General features: G+C 42.0%; 1 protein-coding gene and 1 pseudogene across 4 annotated transcripts in view; one reads left to right on the forward strand and one right to left on the reverse strand.

Moving 5' to 3' along the window:
- Positions 1–2,245: 2,245 nt before the first annotated feature.
- Positions 2,246–3,541, reverse strand: LOC129032933 (keratin, type I cytoskeletal 18-like; annotated as a pseudogene).
- A 15,039-nt stretch (positions 3,542–18,580) lies between these two features.
- Positions 18,581–24,757, forward strand: part of RASA2 (RAS p21 protein activator 2) — a 129,114-nt gene continuing 122,937 nt past the window's right edge. For all 4 annotated transcript variants that reach the window (XM_054480198.2, XM_054480200.2, XM_054480199.2 and 1 more), the window contains exon 1: positions 18,581–18,813. In XM_054480198.2, coding sequence (XP_054336173.1) covers positions 18,681–18,813 — 133 coding nt within the window. In that variant the 5' untranslated portion in view covers positions 18,581–18,680. The remainder of the gene's footprint in view (positions 18,814–24,757) is intronic.

The following is a 24,757-nucleotide window of genomic DNA, read 5'->3' on the forward strand; positions in this document are numbered from 1 at the left end:
ATTTCGTTAATGATTGAGTGATGTTGAGCATTTTTTCATGTGTTTGTTGGCTGCTTATATTTCTTCTTTTAAGAAATGTCTGTTCATGTCCTTTGCCCAGTTTTTAATGGAGTTATTTGTTTTTTTCTTGTTCAATTGTTTGAGTTCCTTGTAGCTTCTGGATATTAGTCCTTTGGTGAAGGAATAATTTTCAAATATTTTCTACCATTCTATAGGTTGTCTGTTTATTCTGTTGATTATTTCAGAAGTATTTTAGCTTAATTAAATCCTATCTGTCTGTTTTCATTTTTATTGCATTTGCTTTTGAGGTCTTTGTCATAAATTATTTACCTAGGCTGATATTCAGAAGTGTTTTTCCTAGATTTTCTTCTAGGATTTTAATAGCTTCAGGCTTTACATTTATGTCTTTAATCCATCTTGAATTAGTTTTTGTATGTGATGAGAGAAAGAGGTCCAGTTTCCTTCTTCTGCAGGTGGCTAGCCAATTTTCCCAGAACCATTTATTGAATAAGGGTGTCCTTTCCCTGTTGTTTATTTTTGTCAACTTTGTCAAAAATCAGTTGGTTGTAGGTATGTGACTTTATTTCTGGGTCCTCTATTCTGAACCATTGATCAATGTGTCTATTTTTGTACCAGTACCATGCTGTTTTAGTTACTATAGCCTTGTAGTATAATTTGACATCAGGCAATGTAATGCCTCCAGATTTGTTCTTTTTGCTTAGGATTGTTTTGGATATTTGGGCTTTTATTTAGGCTCCATAAGAACTTTAAGATAGCTTTCTTCTAGTGAGTAGTAACTTTTAAATTGATACATAATAATTGTATATATTTATGGAGTACATGTGATAGTTTGATACATGCATACAATGTGTAATGATCAAATCATGGTGAATAGAACACCCATTACCTCAAACATTTATCATTTATTTGTGTTGGGAACATTTCAAATTTTCTCTTCTAGTTATTGTGAAATATATGATAAATTATTGTTAACTTAGTCATCCTCCTGTGCCGTCAAACACTAGAATATATTCCTTCTATCTAACTGTATTTTTGTACCCATTAACCAACCTCTATTCATCCTCTGACCTTCCCAGCCTCTGGCAACCATCATTCTACTCTCTGCCTCCATGAGATCAACTTTTTAAGATCCCACACGTGAGTGACAGAATACAGTATTTGTCTTTTTTCACTTTTCTAACCTAGTTATTTCACTTAACATAGCAATCTCTCATTTCATCCATGCTGCTGCAAGTGACAGGATTTCATTCTTTTTTATGACTGAGTTGTATTTCATTGTGTATATGTACCATATTTTCTTTATCCATACATCCATTGATGGACACTTAGATTGATCTCATATCTTAGCTAATTGTGAAGAATGCTGCAATAAACATAGGTATGCAGGTATCTCTTCAATATACTGATTTCCTTTCTTTTGCATGCATACCTAGCAGTGGGATTGCTAGATCGTATCGTAGATCTATTTTTAGATCTCAGTGTTTTGAGGAACCTCCACACTGTTTTCCATAGTGACTACTGATTTATATTTCCATCTGCAGTGTATGAGTGTTCCCCTTTCTCCACATCCTCACCAGCATCTGTTATTTTTCGTGTTTTTCATAATAGCCATTCTAACTGGGATGAGATGAGATCTCACTGTGGTTTTGATTTGCATTTTCCTGATAATTAGTAATGTTGAGCATTTTTTATATGCCTGTTGGCCATTTGTATGTCTGCTTTTGAGAAATGTCTCTTCAGTTCATTTGCCCATTTTTAAATTGTATTACTTGGTTTTTTTTGTTTTTTTGTTTTGTTTTGTTTTTTGCTGTTGAGTTGAGTTCCCTATATATTCTGGTTATTAATCCCTTGTTGAACGGATAGTTTGCAAATATTTTTTCCCAATCCATAGATTGTCTCTTCACTTTGTTGATTGTTTCGTTTGCTGTGCAGAAGCTTTTTAGCTTTATGCAATCTTATTTGCCTATTTTTGCTTTAGTTGTCTATGCTTTTGAGGTTTTAACCCAAAAAAATTTGCCCAGACCCATGTCATAAAGCACTTTCCCAATGCTTTCCTCTAGTAGTTTCAAGTCTTACATTTAAGTTTTTAATTCATTTTGATTTGTTTTTTGTATATGGTGAGAAATAAGGGTTTCTTTTTTCTTTCTTTTTTTTTTTTTTTTTTTTGACCGCTGAACTTTTTATTGGCCTCCTGCTCCCCAAAGGGTACCCTGCTTCTGCTGTCTTAATGTCTCAGAACTTCGGTGCCATTGGTCTAAGACACCACTTTGCCAACCACTATCCGGCAGGTGGTGGTCCTTTGGATGGTTTGCATGGAGTTGCTGCTGTCCAGGGCATCACCAAGATTGAAGTCCTCGCCGTCTTCCAGCAGGCGGCAGTGGGTGGTGCTCTCAGCCTCCAGCTTGGCCTTGATGTTCAGCAGGGCCTCATACTCCTGGGCCTAGCACTGCCCCTCTGCCCGGGTCTGTGCCAGCTCTGACTCCAGATACAGCAGGATCCCATTGAGCTGCTCCATCTGCAGGGCATAGCGGGCCTCCACCTCCTTCAGGCTGTTCTCCAAGCTGGGCTTCAGATTTCTCATCGAGTCCAGGTTGATCTTCAAGGACTGTACTCTATGTCTCAGCTCCCTGAGCATCATTTCAACAGCTCTAATCTGCATGGTGACTACTGTGGTACCCTCCTCAGTCTGCTGAGACCAGTACTTGTCTAGCTTCTCTCGGTTCTTCTGAGCCATCTCGTCATATTGGGCCCAGATGTCTGCCATGATCTTGGCGAGGACCTGAGATTTGGGGGCATCTACCTCCATGGTCAGCCCACAGCTGGCCACCTGGGCTTGTAGGCCTTTTACTTCCTCTTTGTGGTTCTTCTTCATAAAGAGCAGCTCCTTCTTGAGAGCCTCAGTCTCTGTCTACAGCTGCAGCTGAGTAACATTGGTGTCATCAATGACCTTGGGGAGCTCATGGATGTTGCTCTCCACAGACTGGCGCATGGCCAGCTCTGTCTCATACTTAACTCGAAAGTCATCAGCAGCAAGACAGACATTGTTGATCTGCAGAACCATGTGAGCATTGTCCACAGTATTTGCGAAGATCTGAGCCCTCGGGTCCCCGATGGTCTTGAAGTAATGGCCCCAGTCTCTGACCTGGGGTCCCTTCTTCTCCAGGTGCTCCCGGATTTTGCTCTCCAGCTTCTGGTTCTCTGTCTTCAGGTAGGAGGCCAGGTGGTTATTCAGGCTTTGCACGGTCTCCTTTTCATTTTGGATGCCTCCCATTCTTACCAGACCCCCGGCCATCCCCGCAGCCAGGCCTCTGGACCCCAAGCCACCCTGGAAGCTGATGGAGTGGGACACAGAGATCCAGGAACCAGAGCCCTCCACGCCTGCATAGACACTGGCCATGCTGCTGACCGGCCAGGTGCTGTAGCTGGGTGCCTGGACAGACCCCAGGGACCAGTAGTTGGTGGAGAAGGTGGAGCGAGTGGTGAAGCTCATGCTGTCCAGGGAGGAGAGCGAGAGGACAGGACTCAGGCTTTGCTGATGACCAAGATAGGGTTTTCATCTTTCTGTCTATGAATACCCAGTTTTCCCAGCACCATTTACTGAAGAGACTGTCATTTCTCCATTGGATGTTCTTGGTACTTTTGTCAAAAATTAATTGGCTGTAAATACATGGATTTATTTCTGGGTTCTCTACTGTGTTCCATTGGTCTATGTGTCTGGTTTTATACCAGTACCATGCTGTTTTGTTTACTATAGTTTTGCAGTATATTTTGAAGTCAGGTAATGCGATGCCTCTAGTTTTGTTGTTTTTTACTCAGGACTGCTTTGGCTATTTGAGGCCTTCTGTAGTTTCTTTTGTTTTAAAAAAAAAATTTAAGCTAACGTTCTTACTGGACTTCTGTGGTTTCATATGAATTTTAGGGTCATTTTTTCTACTTCTGTGAAGAATGTCTTTGGTATTTTGATAGAGATTGCACTGAATCTGTAGATCATTTTTGGTGGTATGGTCATTTTCATAATATAAATTCTTCCAGTCCATGAACAGGGATGTGTTTCCATTTTCTCTGTGACCTCTTCAATTTCTTTCATTCATGTTTTATAGTTTACCTTATAGAGATCTTTCATCAACTTGGTTAAATTTACTCCTACATTTTTTTATAGCTGTTGTAAATGAGACTGATTTCTTGATTTCTTTTTCCACTAGTCTGTTAGTGGTGTATAGAAATGATACTGATTTTTGTATGTTAATTTTTTATCCTGCCACTTTTCTGAATTTGCATATCAGTTCTAAGAGTTTTTTGTTTTGTTTTGTTTTGGTGGAACTTTTAGGGTTTTCTATACATAAAATCATGTCATCTGCAAATAGTGACAGTGTGACTTCCTCCTTTCTAATTTGAATGCCCTTTATTTCTTTCTTTTACTTATTTGCTCTGGCTAGGAATTCCAGTACTATGTTGAATGGTAAGAGTAGGCATTCTTGTCTTGTTCTAGTTCTTAGAGAAGAAATTTTCAGTTTTTCCCCATTCAGTATATTAGCTGTGAGTTTGTCATATGTGGCCTTTATTGTATTGAGGTACATTTTCTCTATACATAATTTTTGGAGGGTTTTTTTTTATCATGAAGGGATGTTGAATTTTATAAAATGCTTTCTCTGCATCTATTGAAATTTTTTTTGTACTTCATTCTTTTGACATAATATATCACATTTATAGATTTGCATATGCTAAACTATCCTTGCATCCCTGGAATAAATCCCACTGGATCATGATGAATGATCTTTTTAATGTGCTGTTGGACTCAGTTTACTAGTATTGTGTTGAGGATTTTTGCATCTATGTTCTTTAGGGACATTGTCCTATAGTTTTCTTATATTGTTGTGTTCTTGTCTGGTTTTGGTATCAGGATGAGCTGGCCTCAAAGATGCATTTGGAAGAATTCTCTCCTCCTCAACTTTCTGGAAAAGTTTTTTTAAAAAGGTATAGTTCTTCTTTAAATATTTGGTAGAATTCAGCAGTGAAATCATCAACTCCTGGACTTTTCTTTGATGGGAGACTTTTAATACTGATTCAATCATGTTACTCACAATTGGTCTATTCAGGTTTTCTGTTTCTTCTTGGTTCAATCTTGGTAGTTTGTACATGTCTAGGAATTTATGCATTTCCATTACGTTTCTCATTTTTTGGTGTATAGTTTTTCACAATAGTCTCTAACAATCTTTTGGACTTCTGTAGTAGCAGTTGTAATGTCTCCTTTTTTCGTTTCTGATTTTATTTGTTTGGGTCTTTTCTCTATTTTTCTTGTTTAGTCTGCCTAATGGTTTGGCAATTTTGTTTATCTTTTCAAAAAAATGCCTTTTTTCTTTTGTATTTTTTTGGTCTCAATTATATTTATTTCTGCTCTTATCCTTGTTATTTCTTTTCTCCTACTAATTTTGGGGTTGGCTTCTTCTTGATTTTCTAGTTCCTTGAGATGCATCATTAGGTTGGTTATTTGAAATCTTTATACTTTTTTAATGTAAGCATTTATTGTTATAAACTTCTCTCTTAATACTGCTTTGCTGTATGCCATAGGTTTTGGTATGAGTATTTCTTCTCAATAATCTTAATGAATGTGTTGCTATACCATCACTATAGAGTGTATTTCTACCACAGATATCTGTGTCTTCAAGTGATCCATGCATGTCGCATAAGGTAATTTATTAATGCGATACTTCAATTCCCTGACTACTTTTGTGAATCAGAAATTTTACTACGATTTACTACATAAGATTTCTTTATCTGAAATGTGGAAAATGGGGTGAAACAAAGCTACTATTTAATAGAGAAAGAGTGAGAAAACAGTAAGTTTAGCTGAGGAAATGAAGCCAAATATAAAAATTTGTTAATGCCAGAGGAGATGCCACAAAATTCAGATGGGACTACATGTTTCTTTGCAAAGGGAAAATGTGATTGTGCAAAAAGCCGAATTTTCTGTTTTATCCAACAGGGGGCACTACATTAGCGCCATGCCTCAGCTGCCAGGAACTACCAAGACCACTTCACGTAACAGCAACTGTAGGATCCATTATTTATTTGTGTTTGATTGTGGCCTTTAAGAAGCTCATTTTGTTAAAAACAAACAAACAAATACACCTCACACAGACACTCAGTAAAGTGTACTTGATGAAGAGATTCCAATTACTCTTCCTAGAGGTACATTCATGTGTTGATTCGTTTATTGAGTGCCTTTTTTTTTTTTTTTTTTTTTTTTGAGACGGAGTCTCACTCTGTTGCCCAGGCTGGAGTGCAGTGGCGCAATCTTGACTCACTGCAAGCTCCGCCTCCCGCGTTCACGCCATTCTCCTGCCTCAGCCTCCCGAGTAGCCCGCCACCACACCGGCTAATTTTTTGTATTTTTAGTAGAGACGGGGCTTCACCGTGTTAGCCAGGATGGTCTCGATCTCCTGACCTCATGATCCGCCCACCTTGGCCTCCCTAAGTGCTGGGATTACACGCGTGAGCCACCGTGCCCGGCCTAACGAGTGCCTTTTTTATAAGTCAGACACATACTTGGTGCTAGAGATACAATCGTGAGTAAAATAATGAGCCCTGTTCTTATGAACCTCATGGTTTAGTGGAGGAAACAGATATTAATGAGATGCTTATGTTAATGAAATAATCCGAATTGTGGTAAGTGACCCAAAGGAAAAAGGCAAGCCATATTATGATACAGGCACCAAGGTGGAAGGCCTGTACAAATGTGGACTAAGTTCTGTACAGAAGAGACAGAAATTGTCTTAAATGTTCAAATCTACCTTGTGCATATCTATTGGATTTTAAAGAGTGTCTGTGGCTCTCTTAAAAATCACCTGGTCCCCCATGGCAACCAACAGACACCATAACTAACAGACGTAGAAAAAGTGCGCCATTCATGTCGCACTAGATGTTACACTTCAGCCAAAGTCTGGGATAGGGTCCATGCTTTCTCTCCTGAATGGCTTTCCTTCCTCCCGCTTCTCTGCCACAAAATGCAGTAATTCCAACAGAAGCTGCACATAACCTACAACTTAAATTTCCCAAATATGGTTTCCTCTTAGCCAATTCCCTCTTCATGAAACAGACAGAAGCTCTGACTTTCTCAAAGCTGACATTCTAGTCCTCGCCCTGTTACTCAAGGATCTCCAGGGCATGCTCCAGCGTCCTTTCGGTCCCACCTCCCATAGGCCCCCGTGCAAATCCTGTGGGCAAAGAATTATACCTACTAGCCTTGGAATGACCTTGTTTATCTCCCTTCTCTGGCTCTGTCCCATGCCTTTGCTCCACGCCATCCAGACATCTGAAGTGGCTTTCTTGCTTGTCAATAAATGACGCCTCCCTTAAAATAAAATCATCAACTTTTCGGGTATTAAACGAAACACTGACAATACAAATAATGCTTTTACTCTTTTTAAAAGAAACATTTACAATAAAAATAATGCTTTGTTTTAAACATCCGTGCTTGGCAAAATAAAAAGTGATACTCCTATGTTAGTCCTCTTACTAAAAATATTTTATTTTGCTAATCTTTTGAATTGTAGATTCAGGGAAGCAGAGCCCTACAAAGAAGTCTCCCTTTAAAGACACTGGCCTGACTCCATTTGAGAGAGAAAATTGGCCCACATGTGGGAGGACTGTCCTGAGGCTCCTGTGAGGCCAGGCCAAGAAACCTTGAGATGGCCAAGAATGCCTTCTCCTGTCTGCTAAGATTGCCCTCAGAGTTCTGGTTTCCTGTCTGAGGACCTACATCTTCTTCCAACCATTGGCTGGACAGATGTGGTCTACCCACAGGGCTGTGGTCTCAGCCTTGCAAGTCTCTATGGAACAACCACGTTAGAACATGATGTGCGTAGGAAAAATTATCAATGTATATAATGGTGATAATATCATTTTGAAGTCCCTCAACTCGCTGCCTTCTTTTACATTTTCTTGTACTTACCTTTCCCCCAATCTTTAGAGGTTTCCAGTTGCCTCAGGGAGGTTTAGGATTGTTACAGTGGGAATGCAAAAAAAAAAAAAAAAAAAAAGAAGAAGGAGAAAACAGAAAAAGTTAATTATCAGCTTCTAAATAGGATTTGGGGGCTTTTTGGCCAGGTAGTAGCCTAAAAGCTAGGCTTTATAAGGGAGAGAAAAGACATTCTAGATTCCATCTTGGAGGTTGTTTTTGTTTGTTTGTTTTGTTTTTTTGAGATGGCATTTCACTCTTGTTGCCCAGGCTGGAGTGTAATGGCACAATCTTGGCTCACTGCAATCTCCGCCTCCTGGTTTCAAGCGATTCTCCTACCTCAACCTCCTGAGTAGCTGAGATTACAGGTGCATGCTACCACGCCCAGCTAATTTTTGTATTTTTAGTAGAGATGGGGTTTCACCATGTTGGCCAGGCTTGTCTCACACTCCTGACCTAGGTGATCTGCCTGCCTCAGCCTCCCAAAGTGCTGGGATTACAGGCGTGAGCCACTGTGCCTGGCCAGTCTTGGAGTTTTACACAAGGAAAGACAAGAAGAAAAAGAGGAAACCCCTTCCCCGCTATTCATCCCAGGGGACTACCTAGGAAAAAAAGAAGAGAGAGGTAAGGGAGGCCACATCTAATCTTCCTTTTCCTGATCCTGCCCAAAGTGAGGAGGTTTGTTAAGCAGATAGGGGAAAGGCTGAGGGCTTCGGACTACTGCATCTTTGGGACCCTGGGAGGAGTTCACCTTATCGGTTGACTGACACCACCCCAGAAGTGGCTATATCAAAGTTTAACTCAATAGCACAGCATAGCTTGCAGGGAAAGGGGTAAAACATAATTTCCTGAGCTTCCCCCAAGACCAGTATGGACTAGACTGGACCAAGGAGTTCCCACATACTCCAGGGAAGAGGCGTGGAAAGCAGCTGAGGTGGTAGCCACCAGGCTTCCAGGCACCGGCCATCACAAGGGAAAGGTGAATCAGCAGCGAGGCTGGGGAGAGGTATTCTAGTGAAGAGCCAGATGGAGGATGTAGGGTCTGAGAGGCAGCCAGAGTGGAGTCTGAGTCATCAGGGAAAACGAGCAGGCGCTGCCAAGCCAGAAGGAACCAAATCACAGGTACTATAGATACAGCCTCAATAGCAGGCCCTCACACAACTCCCAGGATTGAGCCCATCTCACCCTCAAAAGAAGTATCCAGAAAGTATCCAGACCACCCACTCACAACAGAAATCTGCAGAGATGCAAAAGATACTGCATCGATATAAGGACCCCACCTCTTCTCTGTCTCTATGGGATCATTTAGCCACAATTCCATCAAAAACTCAGACACCATCTCAAAAAAAATAGAAAAAAAGAACGCAGATATCTAAGAGACTGAGCATTATTTACTTAAATGGATGGACCATTTATATAATGTCTATTTAGGTCGCTGACACCTGTAATTCCAGTACTTTGGGAGGTCAAGGAAGAAGGATTGCTTAAGCCCAGGAATTTGAGACCTGCTTGGGCAACAAAGCAAGATCCCCATCTCAACAAAAAATAAAAATAAAAATAAATGGCTTATACCTATAGTCCCAGCTACTCAGGAGGCCAAGACAGGAGGATCCCTTGAGCCCAGGAATTCGAGGTTGCAGTGAGCTATGATCAGCCACTGCACTCCAGCCTGGGTGACAGCGTGAGACCCTGTCTCAAAACAAACAAACAAACAAACAAACTGGTGCATCAGAATATTTTCCCCTCTATTCAGTTATTGGAGACTCATAAGGAAGAGAAGAACAATTTTAGAGAAATGAAGATGCTACATCTTCTTTGCACATCTGTGGGTAGGATGAAAAAAATCTGCAACCCTTCACACATACTAGTGTTGCCAGTTTTTCTTGTCCTCCTCCCCACTGCTAAATTTGGTGCTGCTTGGGCTGCTCAGTTCCTCCCATCCACCCACACCCAACTGTAGAGAAGAGTGTGGAGGGTCCAGACCGGATCTTTGGGACTTTCGATGCAAAATTTAAAAAAATAAGAGAGGAATAGAAATGACATAAGCCACATGGGTACATTCTAGGGAGAAAAGAATCAAAGCCAAGCTTTTCTTGCAAGAGGCAACTGAGAGTGGGGGCCATTGATGTGTTCAGAGGCATCAAGTGGGAGCAGGAGGACAGTCAGAGATAGAAGGAGAGAACGGGTGGGTGGGAGAGTGTGCTACTCTGGGGAAAGAGGGTGAGGGATCTTGGTTTTGTTGGATATTGGAGAAGATAAGATGAAAAACATTTTGATAAGAACTGCTCCAGCCTAGTGCTGTGACACATACCTATGGTCCCAGCTACCTGGGAGGCTGAAGCAAGAGAATCCCATAAGCAGGAGTTCGAGACTCACCTAGGCAACGTAGGGAAACCCTATCTGAAAAAGGAGAAGAAGGAGGAGGAGGAGGAGGAGGAGGAGGAGGAGGAGGAGGAGGAGGAGGAGGAGGAGGAGGAGGAGGAGGAGGAGGAGGAGGAGGAGGAGGAGGAGGAGGAGGAGGAGGAGGAGGAGGAGGAGGAGGAGGAGGAGGAGGAGGAGGAGGAGGAGGAGGAGGAGGAGGAGGAGGAGGAGAAGAAGAAGAGGAAGAAGAAGAAGAGTAGGAAGAACTGCTCTAGATTATATAATTGTATCTCATTTTTTAACAGTGGAATTACTATCAGGACTTTGCTTCTTTGAACTCTACCCACTCAGGCACTGAACAACACAGACCTCAGCTTTGACAGGTTTACAAACACAATGACCCTGTTAATACAAGAGATGTATTAACATACAGCAGAGATTCTCAATGGGGCGGTGATTTGTCTCCCAGAGGATATTTGGCAGTATCTGTAGACATTTTTGATAGTCACAACTGGAATATGCTGGTGGCATCTAGTGGATAGAGTCTAGGGTGCTGCTAAATGCCCTATAATGCACAGGACATTCCCCAATAAGAAAGAATTACCCATCCTAGCCAAAATGTCAATAGTGCCACAGTTGGGAAACCCTGAAACAGAGAAATGGAGGAAGGGCAGTTGTTTCCTTACAGCTTCCCTTTCCAATGACAAAACAAAAGACAGCTTTGTTTCATTCGAAACACGTTTTCAAGTGTGTGATATTCATTCTTAATCAGCACTACATACATATAATGATCTCAGCCAAACCATATAAATCAGTTCCCTAAAACCCTTTAAGGTAGAAGATTTCCCATTGAAGAATTCCAGATCCTGTGGAAAAAACAGAGTTGAATAAAGGAGGCTCTAGAAAATTTTGGAAAATCTTTATAAATATTTGTATTTTCAATATGAAATATGAAAATATAATAAACCTAGCACAGCAAATAAAATAGCTATGACATGTAAGACATGCTTATTATGGGTAATCAGGTTACTCTCTATGCTTTGCTCATGGCTAGAGAGAATCCTCAGAATCTAGCTTATATTCCATCACGCCCCTTGAGAAACTTTAGCTGAGGTGTTAATACGTTTGTTTTGCCTCGTTGCAGATAAGACATTCACTAAGAAGAATTATTTGGAGTTAAGGGTGCTGGGTACAGTGGTATATTTGGCCTTCCATACAGATGCTCTATAAATGCCTCTGGATTTTTATTTCAATCTCCCTGGCCCCTCTCTCCAACAGCCCTTCCCAGTTCTATCTCTGCACAGACAGCCCAAGAATTCAGTCCTAAGGACCCACCTTACATGGCTTCAAACAACAATACACAAACTAGATGTTTTACATTCTGGTGGCCATGTCGAGTCAATTATTTGATAGGCCACCAGCTTTCATTTGTGGCTGTATATCCAAGTCAGTTTTCCAAAATTCAGTTATATGCTTATAAAATAAGTACCAATGTCTTTAGAACTAGATAAAATACAATTTATTAAAATATTTTCTTTATATATGTGATAAGGATTGAGGGGTTCACTCCCTCATTCCACCCCCAATCTTGCCCTCTTTTAGATGAAAGGCAGGAGGCAGTTGCCTAAGAGAGGGCAACCAATAGCCCTTGCCTAGGCAGGTCAATGCAGGCCTCTCTCCTTCCCTTGGACCCTCAACTGTGAGGGCTAGGATACCAGGCCGGGCTGTTCCTAAAGACTCTGAGCCCAAGCAGTGCAGCTTTGGGCCTAGAAATGGGGAGGTAACCCTTCTTGCCAGCCTTGCTGAAAATGTGGAAGCCCTGCGGGTTCTGAAGGATAACGCTCTTGGCTTGGGCCTTGATATTCTCATAGCAGGCATCATAAAGTGGTGAAGGTCCCTTTTTGTGACAGTGGCAGGGGAAGCCAGAGCAGGAGAGGAAGAATATAACAAATCCAGCAACACCATCATGTTCCCCACACCCTACTCTGCCAATGTAACCCACTGGGCACTCCTGAAAATCAATAATTGGGAAGAGGTTTAATTATTTGGGCAGGTAGAAAGTGGAGACAAGATAGAGAACTGTGGATTATTTATGTTAACAGGATTTCATTTGTAGCCACAGACTGACATGCTGCCTGGATATCTGGTCATAATAACAAGTATGAAAACACCTTGCAACTTTGAAATCAGTTTTCCCAGCTTCTACAACCACCCACAAAAAATTGAAGGCATTTGTATCTAGCCCACGTTTAGAACACAGATTACGATCGATGAGCTTCTGCTCTCCTTGGCCATCTCTGACAAAAATGAGCTGCTTGGGACAGATGCAGCCCCAGCCCAGTGTGAGGACTGGAAACCCCAGATCCTGACTCTTTCCCTTTCTCCTTCCTTATCTGACTCCTGAGCATTGCCTTTTCTCTGCACCTAAGCTTTCTGCAAAGCCCAGGCCCAGCCAGCTGGTTCTGTGGTCTGCTCTGATTTCCTTTGTGGATTTTAAATTCAGAATTCTAGGCTCATTTGTTAGCAGCTTCTCTGAACACATTATCTCATTTATTTGCTCATTCATTCATTCGTTCATTTATCAAACATTTAATAAGTGCCTTCTGTGTTCTTCTATATTTTCTATGCGCTAGGGAGGCAAAGACAAAATACTGTCCAGTCTTTGAGACTGTTTCAGACAGGTAAACAAACAGGAATAGTAAATGTGTTACGAGTACTACAATGATTATGTGTATTCATATATACAGGGTACATAATGGCCTAAAGGAAAAAGAGGCCAGTTCTGTGAGACAAAGTCAGGAAGTGAAGATTGGGCATTAAATGTATTGAAATATTTTCATTTGAACTTAGGCACTATTATTAGAAGATAAGTATGTTGATATGGTGAACAGAGTTGGCTGCCTACTCCATGTCTTACTGCTCCCCTTTCTGTGTCACAAGAAAACGTTGGTTTGGTTCAGGCTTCAGGTCTCAAGTAGCAACGTACTTTGGGAAGGAGGGTTCATCCCCAGACCCAGGGGTATCAATGTTGCTTAGACTAAGAAAATTATATATTCCTTGTGATTGTGAATGAGCCTTAAGAAGATACCTCATGGTGGTGATTTACAGGAAAGCTACCTGGAAAAGTGTTCCTCCCTAATATTAGGTTGGTGCAAAAGTAACTATGATCATGCCACTGAAAGTAATGAAAAAGACATTTTAGAAAAAAAAAAATACACCTTCCTGCCATTGGATGTTGAGATGTTTGGAGGTACAGCAGCCATAATGTGACCATGAGGCAAAAGCCAAAAGAATTGCAAAGAAGCTAACCCAATAAAGTCCTGTTTATGAATGAATACAGAGTAGAAAATGAAACAAGCGAATGGCTGCACAACATTTCCAGTTTTCTTTTTACACTCATTGTTTTGTATGTTTTTATTTGTTTGGTTGGTTTTGAGTTTTGGGGGTTTTTGTTGTTTTTGTTTTTTGTTTTGTTTTTTAATAGATTTGGGGTCTCACTATGTTGCCCAGGCTGGTCTTGAACTCCTGGGCTCAAGTGATCCACCCAACTCGGCCTCCGAAAGTTCTGGGATTATAGGCATGAGTCACCAAGCCCAGCCTACACCCATTGTTTGTTTTATCACTAAAATGACAAGAATGCACTGGAGATGGAATGGATATGGCAAAATAGTTCAAAAGGAGGGGGATTGAGAAATAACTGAAGTCACACTGACCTAAGGGCATCAGCTATATTGTGCTCAGATATTCAGGCCTTTAAAGTTCTCTTGCAAGAGGTGACAGAATTTGAAAAAGAAAAAAATTCTTTTTTTAGAGATAGGGTCTCTCTCTGTCACCCACGCTGGAGTGCACTGGGATGATCATAGCTCACTGCAGCCTCAAATTCCTGAGCTCAAACAATCCTCCCACCTCAGCCTCCTGATTAGCTAGGAGTACAGGCGGGGCACTTGCCACCATGCCCAGCTAATTTATTGATTTATATTTGTAGAGACAGAGTCCCACGGTGTTGCCCAGGCTGGTCCTAAACTCCTAGCCTCAGGTGATCCTCCTGTCAAAGTTGGTATTACAACCGACTGTTGGATTACAGGCATGAACCATCACATCTGGCCTTGAAAATATTTGTACCGAAGGAGTTGGAGGTTTTAAGGTAAAAATTTGTCCACATTTTTGTCCACACAGTCTTGTCAATGGCCTTATTTGGTCTTCAAATGAAATGTTGAAAGTAAGTTTTCTGAACATTTAAGGTCTCCCCTCACCTTCTACCACTCCAATTTTATTTTTAAAAATGCCAGTTGGATTTAGAGATTTTTTTTAATAATGTAACTGAGTGCATAACGCTTAATATCAAACAGTACTCTGATGGGGCAAATGGGGAAACCAAGTCATCAATGATCAAAGGAACTTGCTTTCCCACCAGTCCAGCAGAAACAGTTCTGTCTCATAAGTGTCCAGCCCTATGAAAATGATCTACATTTAAATACTAAAAAGAAAGCGCATTTCTTTTCCCCCTACTCACCAGAAAAAAATGTAATAAGTAACTCAAGGCCAGGAGACAACCCCTTACAATGCCGTGTTATAGGTTGGTGGGTGCTGATTCAAAAATATGCCGTAACAGACAAGTTATGGAATTAGTTTCTAGCTGCAGGTTATAGTCTTCTTATTAAGAGACAATGTAGTTTTCCTACATCATCTGCCATAAAGCAAGTCAATGTATGGGTTGAAATGACTGAATGAGTTTAAAACTGGTGAAGAAATAGGAAAAGACATAGTAGTGAATGGTTGCTCATCAGAACGAAGAGTGGTAGGGATAGGAGTGATGGCCTTTAAACACATTCATTAATAATTTGAGGAAGGAAGTGAAGTTCAAGTTTGTGATGATGCAATATTGTTCCAGTTACTAAACATTATGAAGAAAAGAGAGGAACTCTAGATGAATTTAAAACATAATGCAAGGGCAATAAGGGGAATGAGATGTAACAGCCTTCTTGTAATTATACTGTATGTCTTGTTAGTCTTTAGACAACTTTATTTTCGGCTGGGCGAGGTGGCTCACGCCTGTAATCCCAGCACTTTGGGAGGCCGAGGCTGGTGGATCACTAGGTCAGGAGATCGAGACCACAGTGAAACCACGTTTCTACTAAAAATACAAAAAAAATTAGCCGGGCGCGGTGGTGGGTGCCTGTAGTCCCAGCTACTAGGGAGGCTGAGGCAGGAGAATGGCGTGAACTCGGGAGGCGGAGCTTGCCGTGAGCCGAGATCGTGCCACTGCACTCCAGCCTAGGCGACAGAGCAAGACTCCATCTTAAAAAAAAAAAAGAAAGAAAGAAAGAAAACTTTATTTTCCAAATATTTTATATTAAGGAAACATTGACATTACCCAAGATCTCTTCAAAGTAGGCAAGTATCAGTAAAAACAGAATAATTAGAAGTGACTTCGGATGAAAAAGCAATGGAGTTTGGTGATTTTAGTGAAACCGTATAAGTCTGAAATCTGCAAAAGGAAGACTGTCTGGAAGAACAAAAAAAGTGGAGTGTCCCTTTATGTAAAATTGTTTTCATACCTTTAGTGACCATTTAGTAACAGGGTTATGCACTTGGGGTTAAGCTAGTGAAAAAGAAGGGAAGTTAGAAGATTTTGACACTAATGGACAAACATATTGATACTTTGTCCATTGGATACATTTGTCCATTGGATACATTTGTCCATTGGATACATTTGTCCATTTGTACATTGATACTTTATCCATGGATACATTTGTCCAAAGGTTCAAATAATTTCTCTGTTTATTGGAGAAAGAAATAGATGGATGGGGCATCGCTTGGCCAAGCAGGAGGAAGACCAAAATCAGACTGGTGAGAAAAGGGGCTCGGTGTGGCTGGAGATCAGAGGAGTCAGGTAGGCTGGATCCAGTTCCAACACTTGGCTGAAGAATTTGAACCTTAGTCATTTCTAGCATTGTTCATTACCTGTAGTGTGCTCTTGCTAGCTGGCTGAAGGGATAAATGAAGCCACTGATGTCCTCTTGAGCAGGCAACTGATAAGCTCCATATTTTTTTTTTGTTAGGAAAGTTAATTTAAGTGGTATGTAGGAGGAATGAGAGGGATGGGGGACTTATTACCAGAGTTCCAGTCAAAAGCATGAGGTCAGTTACTGAGGTAATCCTACTACGTGCTCAGCATTCCACTAGACACTTCACATCCTGCTCCCAATAATTATTTAATCTTGATAACAACGCTTCAAAGAAGAAAGTTTAGCATTTCCACTTTACTGTTAAAGAAACAGGTTCAACCGGGAGCAGTGGCTTACACCCAGCAGTTTGGGAGGCTGACGCGGACGGATCACTTGAGCCCAGGAGTTCAAGACCAGCCTGGGCAACATGGCGAAACCCGACCTCTACCAAAAATACAAAAATTAACTGGACATGGTGGCACACATCTGTAGTCCCGGCTACTTAGGAGGCTGACATGGGAGGATCGCTTGAGCCCAGGAAGTTGAGGCTGCAGTGAGCTGAGATCGTGCCACTGCACTCCAGCCTAGGCAACTGAGCAAGACGGTCTCAAAAAGAAAAAAAAGAAAGAAAGAAAGAAGGAAGGAAGGAAAGAAAGAAAGAGAGAAAGAAAGAAAGAGAGAAAGAAAGAAAGAGAGAGAAAGAAAGAGAAGAAACAGGTTTAGGAAGGTTGAGTAACTTGCCCAAATGTAAAAGGGGTAGAAACAGGCTCTGTGTCTGATTCTAAAAAGGGATGCCTTTAAAAATAAGGGGAAAAAACCCCTGTAACACGTTGATACTCTTTAAATGAGAAAAATTTTAACAAGGGCAATGACAGAGAATGGAAAGGAAGGAAGAGATTTCAGCAGAGTCGGAAGGATGTGGCAACTGAAAACAGCATTGGGACAAGGGATAAGAAAAAGTCAAAGTTTCTGGCCTGAATAACAGTATAAGGTGTGAACTCAGATTTGGAAAGGAAGACAGGAAATTAAGTTTTGGACTTATGTTTGAAATGACAGCAAAACATTCATATAAGAGGAGGTGGTTCACTTTATCCAACAAGTGTAAAGATCACATGGGGGAATAGGAGTCACCTGCAACACAGGCAGAACTGGAAGCTTCGCTGGCCAGGTCCATGTTAAACTCTGACCATTCTCTGGGGCTGTCCAGCCTTTGCACAGGCGGCGCGTTTGTCTTCAGTTTTCAGGTTTCCCCGTCCTATTTCTTATCTCCCAGTGCCTCTGGCCTTTTCTGTGTCTCCCTCCAGAATGAGCTGGAGCTCTCTTCATCTTGACCTTTGTGTAGTCTCTGAGGTCTGAGGCTATCACTATGTCTGACCCTCAAAAAATATTTGTTGACTAACTGGCTTATTCCTGTTGTTGCCCTGGAAAAGAACTACCCTGCCGGATTAAGTCACAGTTTCTTCCTTCTTAGGGCAGCGTAGTTAACAACCTCAACACCAGGAAATTGTCTTCCTCATCACATACCAGGGTATTATTCATGCAGTTTACTCACTGTAAAGAGTTCCCTTGAAATAAAGCTAACAATTAGTCAAAGATTTACACATTTCCTAGGGTCAGTCAACTTTTTAACAAAGCCAACTTTTAGTAGTGGTGGTGGCGGGGGGGGAGCCCTTCTTTGCTTTTTCTGTTCCTGAAATACAAAAGTGATGGTAAATGCTTCAGAATTTCTCTATGAGAGGGTCTCAGGCGCTGCACTCACGCTGGAGTTGGGGGTGGCTGGTCCTTTTCTTGAACCAGGTTTTGCAGAGAAGTGGTCCTAGTAAAGAGTATTTGTGTGGGAGGAATTTGGCTTGCTGGCGGGGAGTATTTGGATAATACTGGAAGAGCCTCAAATGCATCTCTTGCCTGCTTTTGAATAAAATACTTTTGAGGTCCACCCACCTGCCAAATTCCATTCTATTTTCTTCCCACAGGGAGTTTCCCTGATTGGGAAGGGCCTGTATTTCCCGCGAGCGTTAGGAGATGTGCAGGTCTATTCATTGGGGCAGCCCAATTCCCGGGAGTATTTAGGGATCACGGGAGGGCCGGGGCTTTCTCCTGGTGGGGATTTTAAGGCCGCTCAGAGCCACGACTGGGAGCTACCCTTAGCCAGCGCCCCATGCCGGGAGTACGGTTCTCGGCAGGGCAGCCGGGTTCCAGGGTGGCGAAGGCGGTGAATGGAGACCTGGGTGGGGCGGGGGCGGGGCCGCGGCGGGCGGGGCGGGGCGGGGCGAGTCGGGCCGAGGCCCGGGGGCGGGGCCAGGCGCGCGGCTCGCCTGGGCCTAGGCCGCCGCTGGGCTCCGCCTCGCCCGGCTACGCAGGCGGCAGGGCTGCGGCACGGGCCGGGCGGCACCATGGCGGCGGCGGCGCCCGCTGCTGCGGCGGCTTTTTCCGAGGCGCCGGCGGCGAGTGCAACTGCAGAGCCCGAGGCCGGGGACGAGGACAGTCGCGAGGTTCGAGTGTTGCAGAGCCTGCGGGGCAAGATCTGTAAGCAGGGGCTGGGCTGAGGGGACGCCCTGGCGGCGCTGGGCGCGAGGCTGAGGGGGCGGCGGGTGCGCGGCAGTGGCGGCGCCGAGCTGCGCTGGGATCGCGGGCCGGGGAGGGGGCCTGGGCCGGGCGCGGTTGAGGCTGGAAGCGGGTGTGTTGGGGGGCGGTGTCGCCTCGACGGGGCGGCGTGGGCCGGGGCTGCTGCCCTCCGGAGGGAGTGAGAGCTGGAGATTGGCCTGGGGTGGGAGAGCCCGGGCTGCGCCGGCGCGAGGGGCTCGGTCGTGGGGAGCGGCCTGGACGCTGGGACGCTGGAGTCAGGGGCGCGGCCGGGGGCGCGGTCCGGGGGCGTGAGGAGCTTCCGGCCGCCCTCAGACTCTGGCCTTCGCGCGGCTGCGGGCGCTGGGGAGCGGCCCCGCGGTGGGAGCCGAGCAGTAATTATACGGAGGCGCGGCCCGAGGAGGGGGCGGGTTGGGAAGTGGGGCTGGCCCGAGGGGAGGGGGCCGTTCGTTTCCTGGGCTCGGCGAGCCTGGGAGAGGTTGAAAAAGGCGCCCTGAGCTGCAGGAAACGGGCCGCCCTGGGGCCCGAGTGGCTACCGCGCGGGCTGTTCGCGGGTGAGCGCCCGGGGAGGAGCTCGGCGGGACACCTGTACTTGCCCCACCTCGCTGCGGCGGGGAGTTGAATCGAGGGACGGCGTGACAGGCGGGACTAAAGGCAGGATGTAGTGGCTTCCTGTGAGCAGGTCTCAAAACACAATCACTCAGCCCGCTTAATTCCCTTCCTTCTCGTGCGTGTAATTGCTGCTTTAGTGAGCGAGCCTACCAGTTGACTAAATACGAAATTGTGCTTAGAGTTGTCCGAGCATTACTGTGGACAGATCATTTGAGTTCTGTCATTTGAACATTTTAGTTTTAAAAACGACCCTTTGGTGTCAGGTTGCCATTTTTTTTCACAGTGGTTTATTTAGATGAAGCGCTTTTTGTTTTCTGTTTGTAAGAGAGATCAATAAAATTTATTTTTGCATTTGTCGAAAATTAGCATTATTTTCTTCATGTAGTATTCTCAGATTGGAAACATGCTTCATGTTTCTTATAAATAACCCTCAATTATGAGGGCGTACTTTTCACTTTGAAGAAAATTGACTTGCATTAAAGTAGCTAACAATTCTTTCCTGGGCAGGATGTAAAATTTTCCTCTCCTCTAATACCAGTACTATTGAGCTCACATTCTCCCACTTGTCCTCTTTTCAGGTGGTTCACGTATTTGGGATTTTATGAAACCTCAGAAGCAGACATGTTAACTTCTCTTATCTTTTTATTCTCTGAAGTAGTCCTGGGGCTCTTAAGAGATTACAGTTCTTAAAACCTGGAAAGTGACACCAGAGAGGTAGATCTTAGTTCCCAAAATTAAAGTTACTTTCTAGGGCATAAAACCTTTTCAGAATTCAGATTAAATTTTATTTATTTTTTGTTTTTTCTGTAACCTTATATTTGAGGGGAAAATTTTATTTTCAACTTTTGCATGTATCTAATTTAATATTTGGGAAAACTGTAAATGGGCCAAAGTTTCTCCCTTTATATGATTTTCCAGACTTTTACCACTTTCTTAGTGCCACTTGATGCTAGGCATTGTCTATTGGAGCCTCACTGGTACGTAACTGCAGGTTTTACCATGGAACTACATATACACATGTCTTAGAATTGAGGGTTAGGGTTTCCAGAAGGACTTAGTTGTCCTGTGCTTTTGTCTGCCCCGTGCCAAAGACCACTAAGAACAGTTTTGTAAGTGAAACTTGGGTCTACACATTAAAAGAAAAACAAAAAACCACTTTGTTTTTATGGTTTAAAGCAACCCTGGCTTGGAGATTGATCATCCAGCTGCTGGAAATGATATTACTGCTTTAACCACAGTTGGAGTATTGTATCTGTTATCCTAGTCAGTTTCTTGCTTTTTAAATTGCTTATCTTATAGCTCAGGTTATGGAGTGTCTGCTTTCTAGAAAAAAAAATATGTTTGTATACTTATATACAGAAGCTCCCTTCCCATTTCTTTGTCCTCCTTTTAACTGATGTAATCCACAGTTGGTTGACATTCAGAACCTTGTGAAGAGATGCTGTTTTCTGTTTCCCTGAAACTAACATGTGGGTTTTGTAGGGTGGGGACTGAGGGGTTGGAAGAGTCATTAGCAGGTGTCAAGGTCACAGAAATGAGACGGTGGTGGTTCTGACAAGATATTAAGCAGCTTGGGGAGGGTGTAACCGTGTCAGCTTTTCTCTTCACCACAGTAGGAAACCTTGGAAGAAAGCCTGATAGTGCCCACTAGGAGATGTGCTGGCAGATTTTATACTACTGATTGAGAGCCTCTTTTCTGGAGAGTTAGAGATCTGTAGGGGCTGAAAATTAGCCTGAAGAAATTTTCTTATTTCTGGACTTGCATAGGACTTTTAACTGCAAATCACCCCAGTGAAAAGCGAGGAGGATTGGTTTATGTATCTTGAATGTTCAAGAGATAATAGTCCATAACCTTCTTTAGGGATTTCATTCCTGTAATTATTTCCCCTTATACTTCACAAGATGAAATATCTGTCAGTTGGACAGATATTTGTCTATTGAACAAGAGGAAACTTAACAAAAAGTGGTAACCAAAAAGGTGGAGGTCACAAAATAACAATATGAGACCTCAATATATATAAAGGATGAAGCCCCAATACCCCTTTTTTGCTTGAGTGTACTTTTTTTTTTTTTTTTTTTTTTTGCTGGGGGGCTGGGGAGGAGGGAAGAAGGGGCATGCAAATATGTTTCAGGTGTTTTATATGCGCTCAAATGAGCCCAGGGAATTCGAGATCCATCTATAAGACAAAATATTGTCAGCAACCCTGGATTTGCTGCAGTTTGCGCTAGGAAACCATGACAGTTCTGAATTGTCTGCTTCCTGAAACTTTTTCAAGAGGTGAGTTTGGTTGTTTGATATCCTAAGGTTGTTGTATGAACCCTTGATAAAGGAAATTAGGGGTGTACTCGACTCCATTCTTTGGTCTGAACTCCTGTGTAGCGAGTAGCAAGTATGCTAGAACACCTGAAACACATTTGCATGCTCCCTCTTCCCCTCAAAAAAAAAAAAAAAAAAAACGTACTCAAGCAGAAAAGAGGGATTGGGGCTTCCTCCTTTATGTATCTTCAGGCTTCATGCTGTTATTTGGTGACCTCCTTTTTGATTAGCACTCATTAAGTTTCCTCTTATCCAATTACATTAGATTGTAAAAATGTTGCGGAGAGCACCCATGCCACTATATGTATGGGCTGATCTACTCAAGGAATACCAGATCAATAAGAGAGCCAAATGGGAAAATTTTGTGTGAATTTTCAGATGTGTGGTACAGTGCGAGATCTGTGGGACCATGTGTTCCAAAACTCACTTGGTTTCTCTGATGTCTTCAGACCAAGAATAGCCTAGGGTTATTTGACAGAGTAGGGAGGATCTTATAGGATATGGTTAAGTGCTTGAGCTTAGAGGCTGGGTGAAGAAGTTAGTTACCTGGGTTTGAATCTTCACCTAGTTTCCAACTTTCGTTAATGTCTTTGGGCCTCCATATTCTCATATATAAAATGGGGATAGTAAAAATAACTATCTCATAGTATTGTTATGAGGTTTAAATAAGCCTGCCTCCCTACTCTGCCCCTCCTCATCTCTGCCCGCTCTTTCTCACTCCCCAGGATCTGGGTCATACACGGACCATCTCTTAGGAAGGAGTAAAGTAGGAGATAAAAACTAATCTTTATCTGATGTTCTTGTCCAACGTATACTGGCATTTCCAGGTGTACAAAGCTGATTAAAATCTGAAGACCTATATTCTTCTTTAAACGTTGTTAATTAATCTTCATATGGCGTTAGCCAGCTCACTTATCTTGAAGCTTACCTTCCGCATCTTTTAAATGGGAATGATGCTTTTCCACTATCCATTGTATACAGGTTGTTCCCTCTGCTTGGGATTGTCTTTCTTCTTTACTCCACCCCATCTTTATGTCAGGAAGCTCCTACTCATCCCTCAAAAGCCTGCTCTATGTGATCTCCTTCCCAAAACCTTCTGAGACACTGCCAGTGCCATCTCTGGCCAGAGGATGTTAGGACTTTCTGCTGCTGGGGAATCACAATTCCTTGCTCATTTCCTTATTATAGCACATTTCATAGAAATCATTTGTTCACTTCTCCTGTTAGATTGTGAGCTCTTTCAAGATAGAATTGATTCTTGTTCATTTTTTAAAAATCATCCCAGTGTGAGCACAGTGCCTAGAACAGAATAGGCCTTTAGAATATGCCCTACCTCACAATGTTATCCTGTGGATAATTACTAGATATGAAAGTATTTTATAAATTATATACCTAAAAAAACTAGAAGGTGTTAGTATTAAGAGAAAACTGCATGAGTCTGCATTAGGAAGTTCATCCCTTTCAAAATCACAGTGCCCACTAAGCTTAGGTTTGAATTGATGCCAAAGTTGGCTTGTTAGGAAAAAGATTAAATTTTTCTTAATGCTCTGATTACTTATTATTAGGGCATTTGAATATTGTTACTAATTGGTCCTGGAGCTTGGAAAAGAAAATCTCATATTGATACTTTACACATTAAGTGTTTTAATTTGACATGACAGGTTTGAGTAAAACCGTCTATTTAATTCTGTGAAGTATAAATCAAAACATTTTATTGACTATCCAGTAAAGTTGAGTGGAAGAGATTAAAAAGGGCGTATTCATGCTAAGAGTTCATTTTTATCAGATATTTGAAATGAGATGATGAGTTATTTAGGATGGAGGAAGAATCCATCTTTCAGATGAATAGAAACTGGGGAGAAAAGGGTTCTTTGTAAAAGTTCACAGAGCAGTCTGCTAATCATTTGCTCTGTGGAAGACGGGAGGTAAACCTCAATGAGTTCATAGAGTTGTTTTTTTAAAACTTAGAACTCTTTGAATAGATCCTTAAGTGACTAATATAGCCAGAATAAAACCATCATTTTATCCTTTAATCATAGCTGCTAATCCTATTTCCTTGTTAATGTGCTTTATGAAATTATTTGACAATAATATCAGATTACATGTTTTTGCTACTAATAAAGTTCTGTTCTCTTTTGAGAACTGCAAACAAAATGTTGTATAGTCATATATTCATGTAAGTTAAGCTTTTTATGTGTATTAAGACTTTTTATGGCATCTCTTTAGCTTTGTATGTAATTTTAGTCATCAAAAACCCCTATCTAAAGTGATAAACATTAAAAGTTTGTATCAGTACACATACAGAGAACTATAAATGACAAATTTGTTTTCCTGTCATTAATGACAATGACTTTGGACAAATTCTTTAACCTTGCTGAGCCCGTATTTCCTTACTTGTAAAATTAGAGGTTTGGATGTGGTCTTTAACATCCCTTCTACCATTTTGATTATTGCTTTTTAACTTGAACCATTCGCTTTAAGACAGTACATCAGATGCTTTATTTTAGTGTTTAAATGTATTTAGTACACTTGTTTTGCATGATTCACTGTTTTAAAAATGTTTAAGATTTATTAGATAAGAGCGTTTGAATTCTAAATTTTTTTTCTGTGACCGTTAATTAATTCAGCAGCACATAATACATATCTAAGGGTCTGTTAAGAGACACTAACCCACTGGACTGAAATGGGCCTAAGCTGTGAATCGAATGAAAGATCCTATTTTATCCTAAAGTCTGTACTAAGCAATAGCTGTTTTTAGACATCTGTATTCTTAGACAATTATAGAAATTTAAAGCTGGAAGGTAGAGAACATGAAGGTAGAGAAAATAAAGATTCTTACCCTTCATTTTACAAATGAAGAATCTAACAGAGATAGCAAGTGTCACACAGTTGATGGCCTGTTCAGCACTGGTCCACTATTATCAAAGTTCTTTCTAGAATGCTATATGAGATTAACTT

Source organism: Pongo pygmaeus, chromosome 2 (assembly GCF_028885625.2).
Source record: "Pongo pygmaeus isolate AG05252 chromosome 2, NHGRI_mPonPyg2-v2.0_pri, whole genome shotgun sequence".
NCBI classification, from domain to species: domain Eukaryota; kingdom Metazoa; phylum Chordata; class Mammalia; order Primates; family Hominidae; genus Pongo; species Pongo pygmaeus.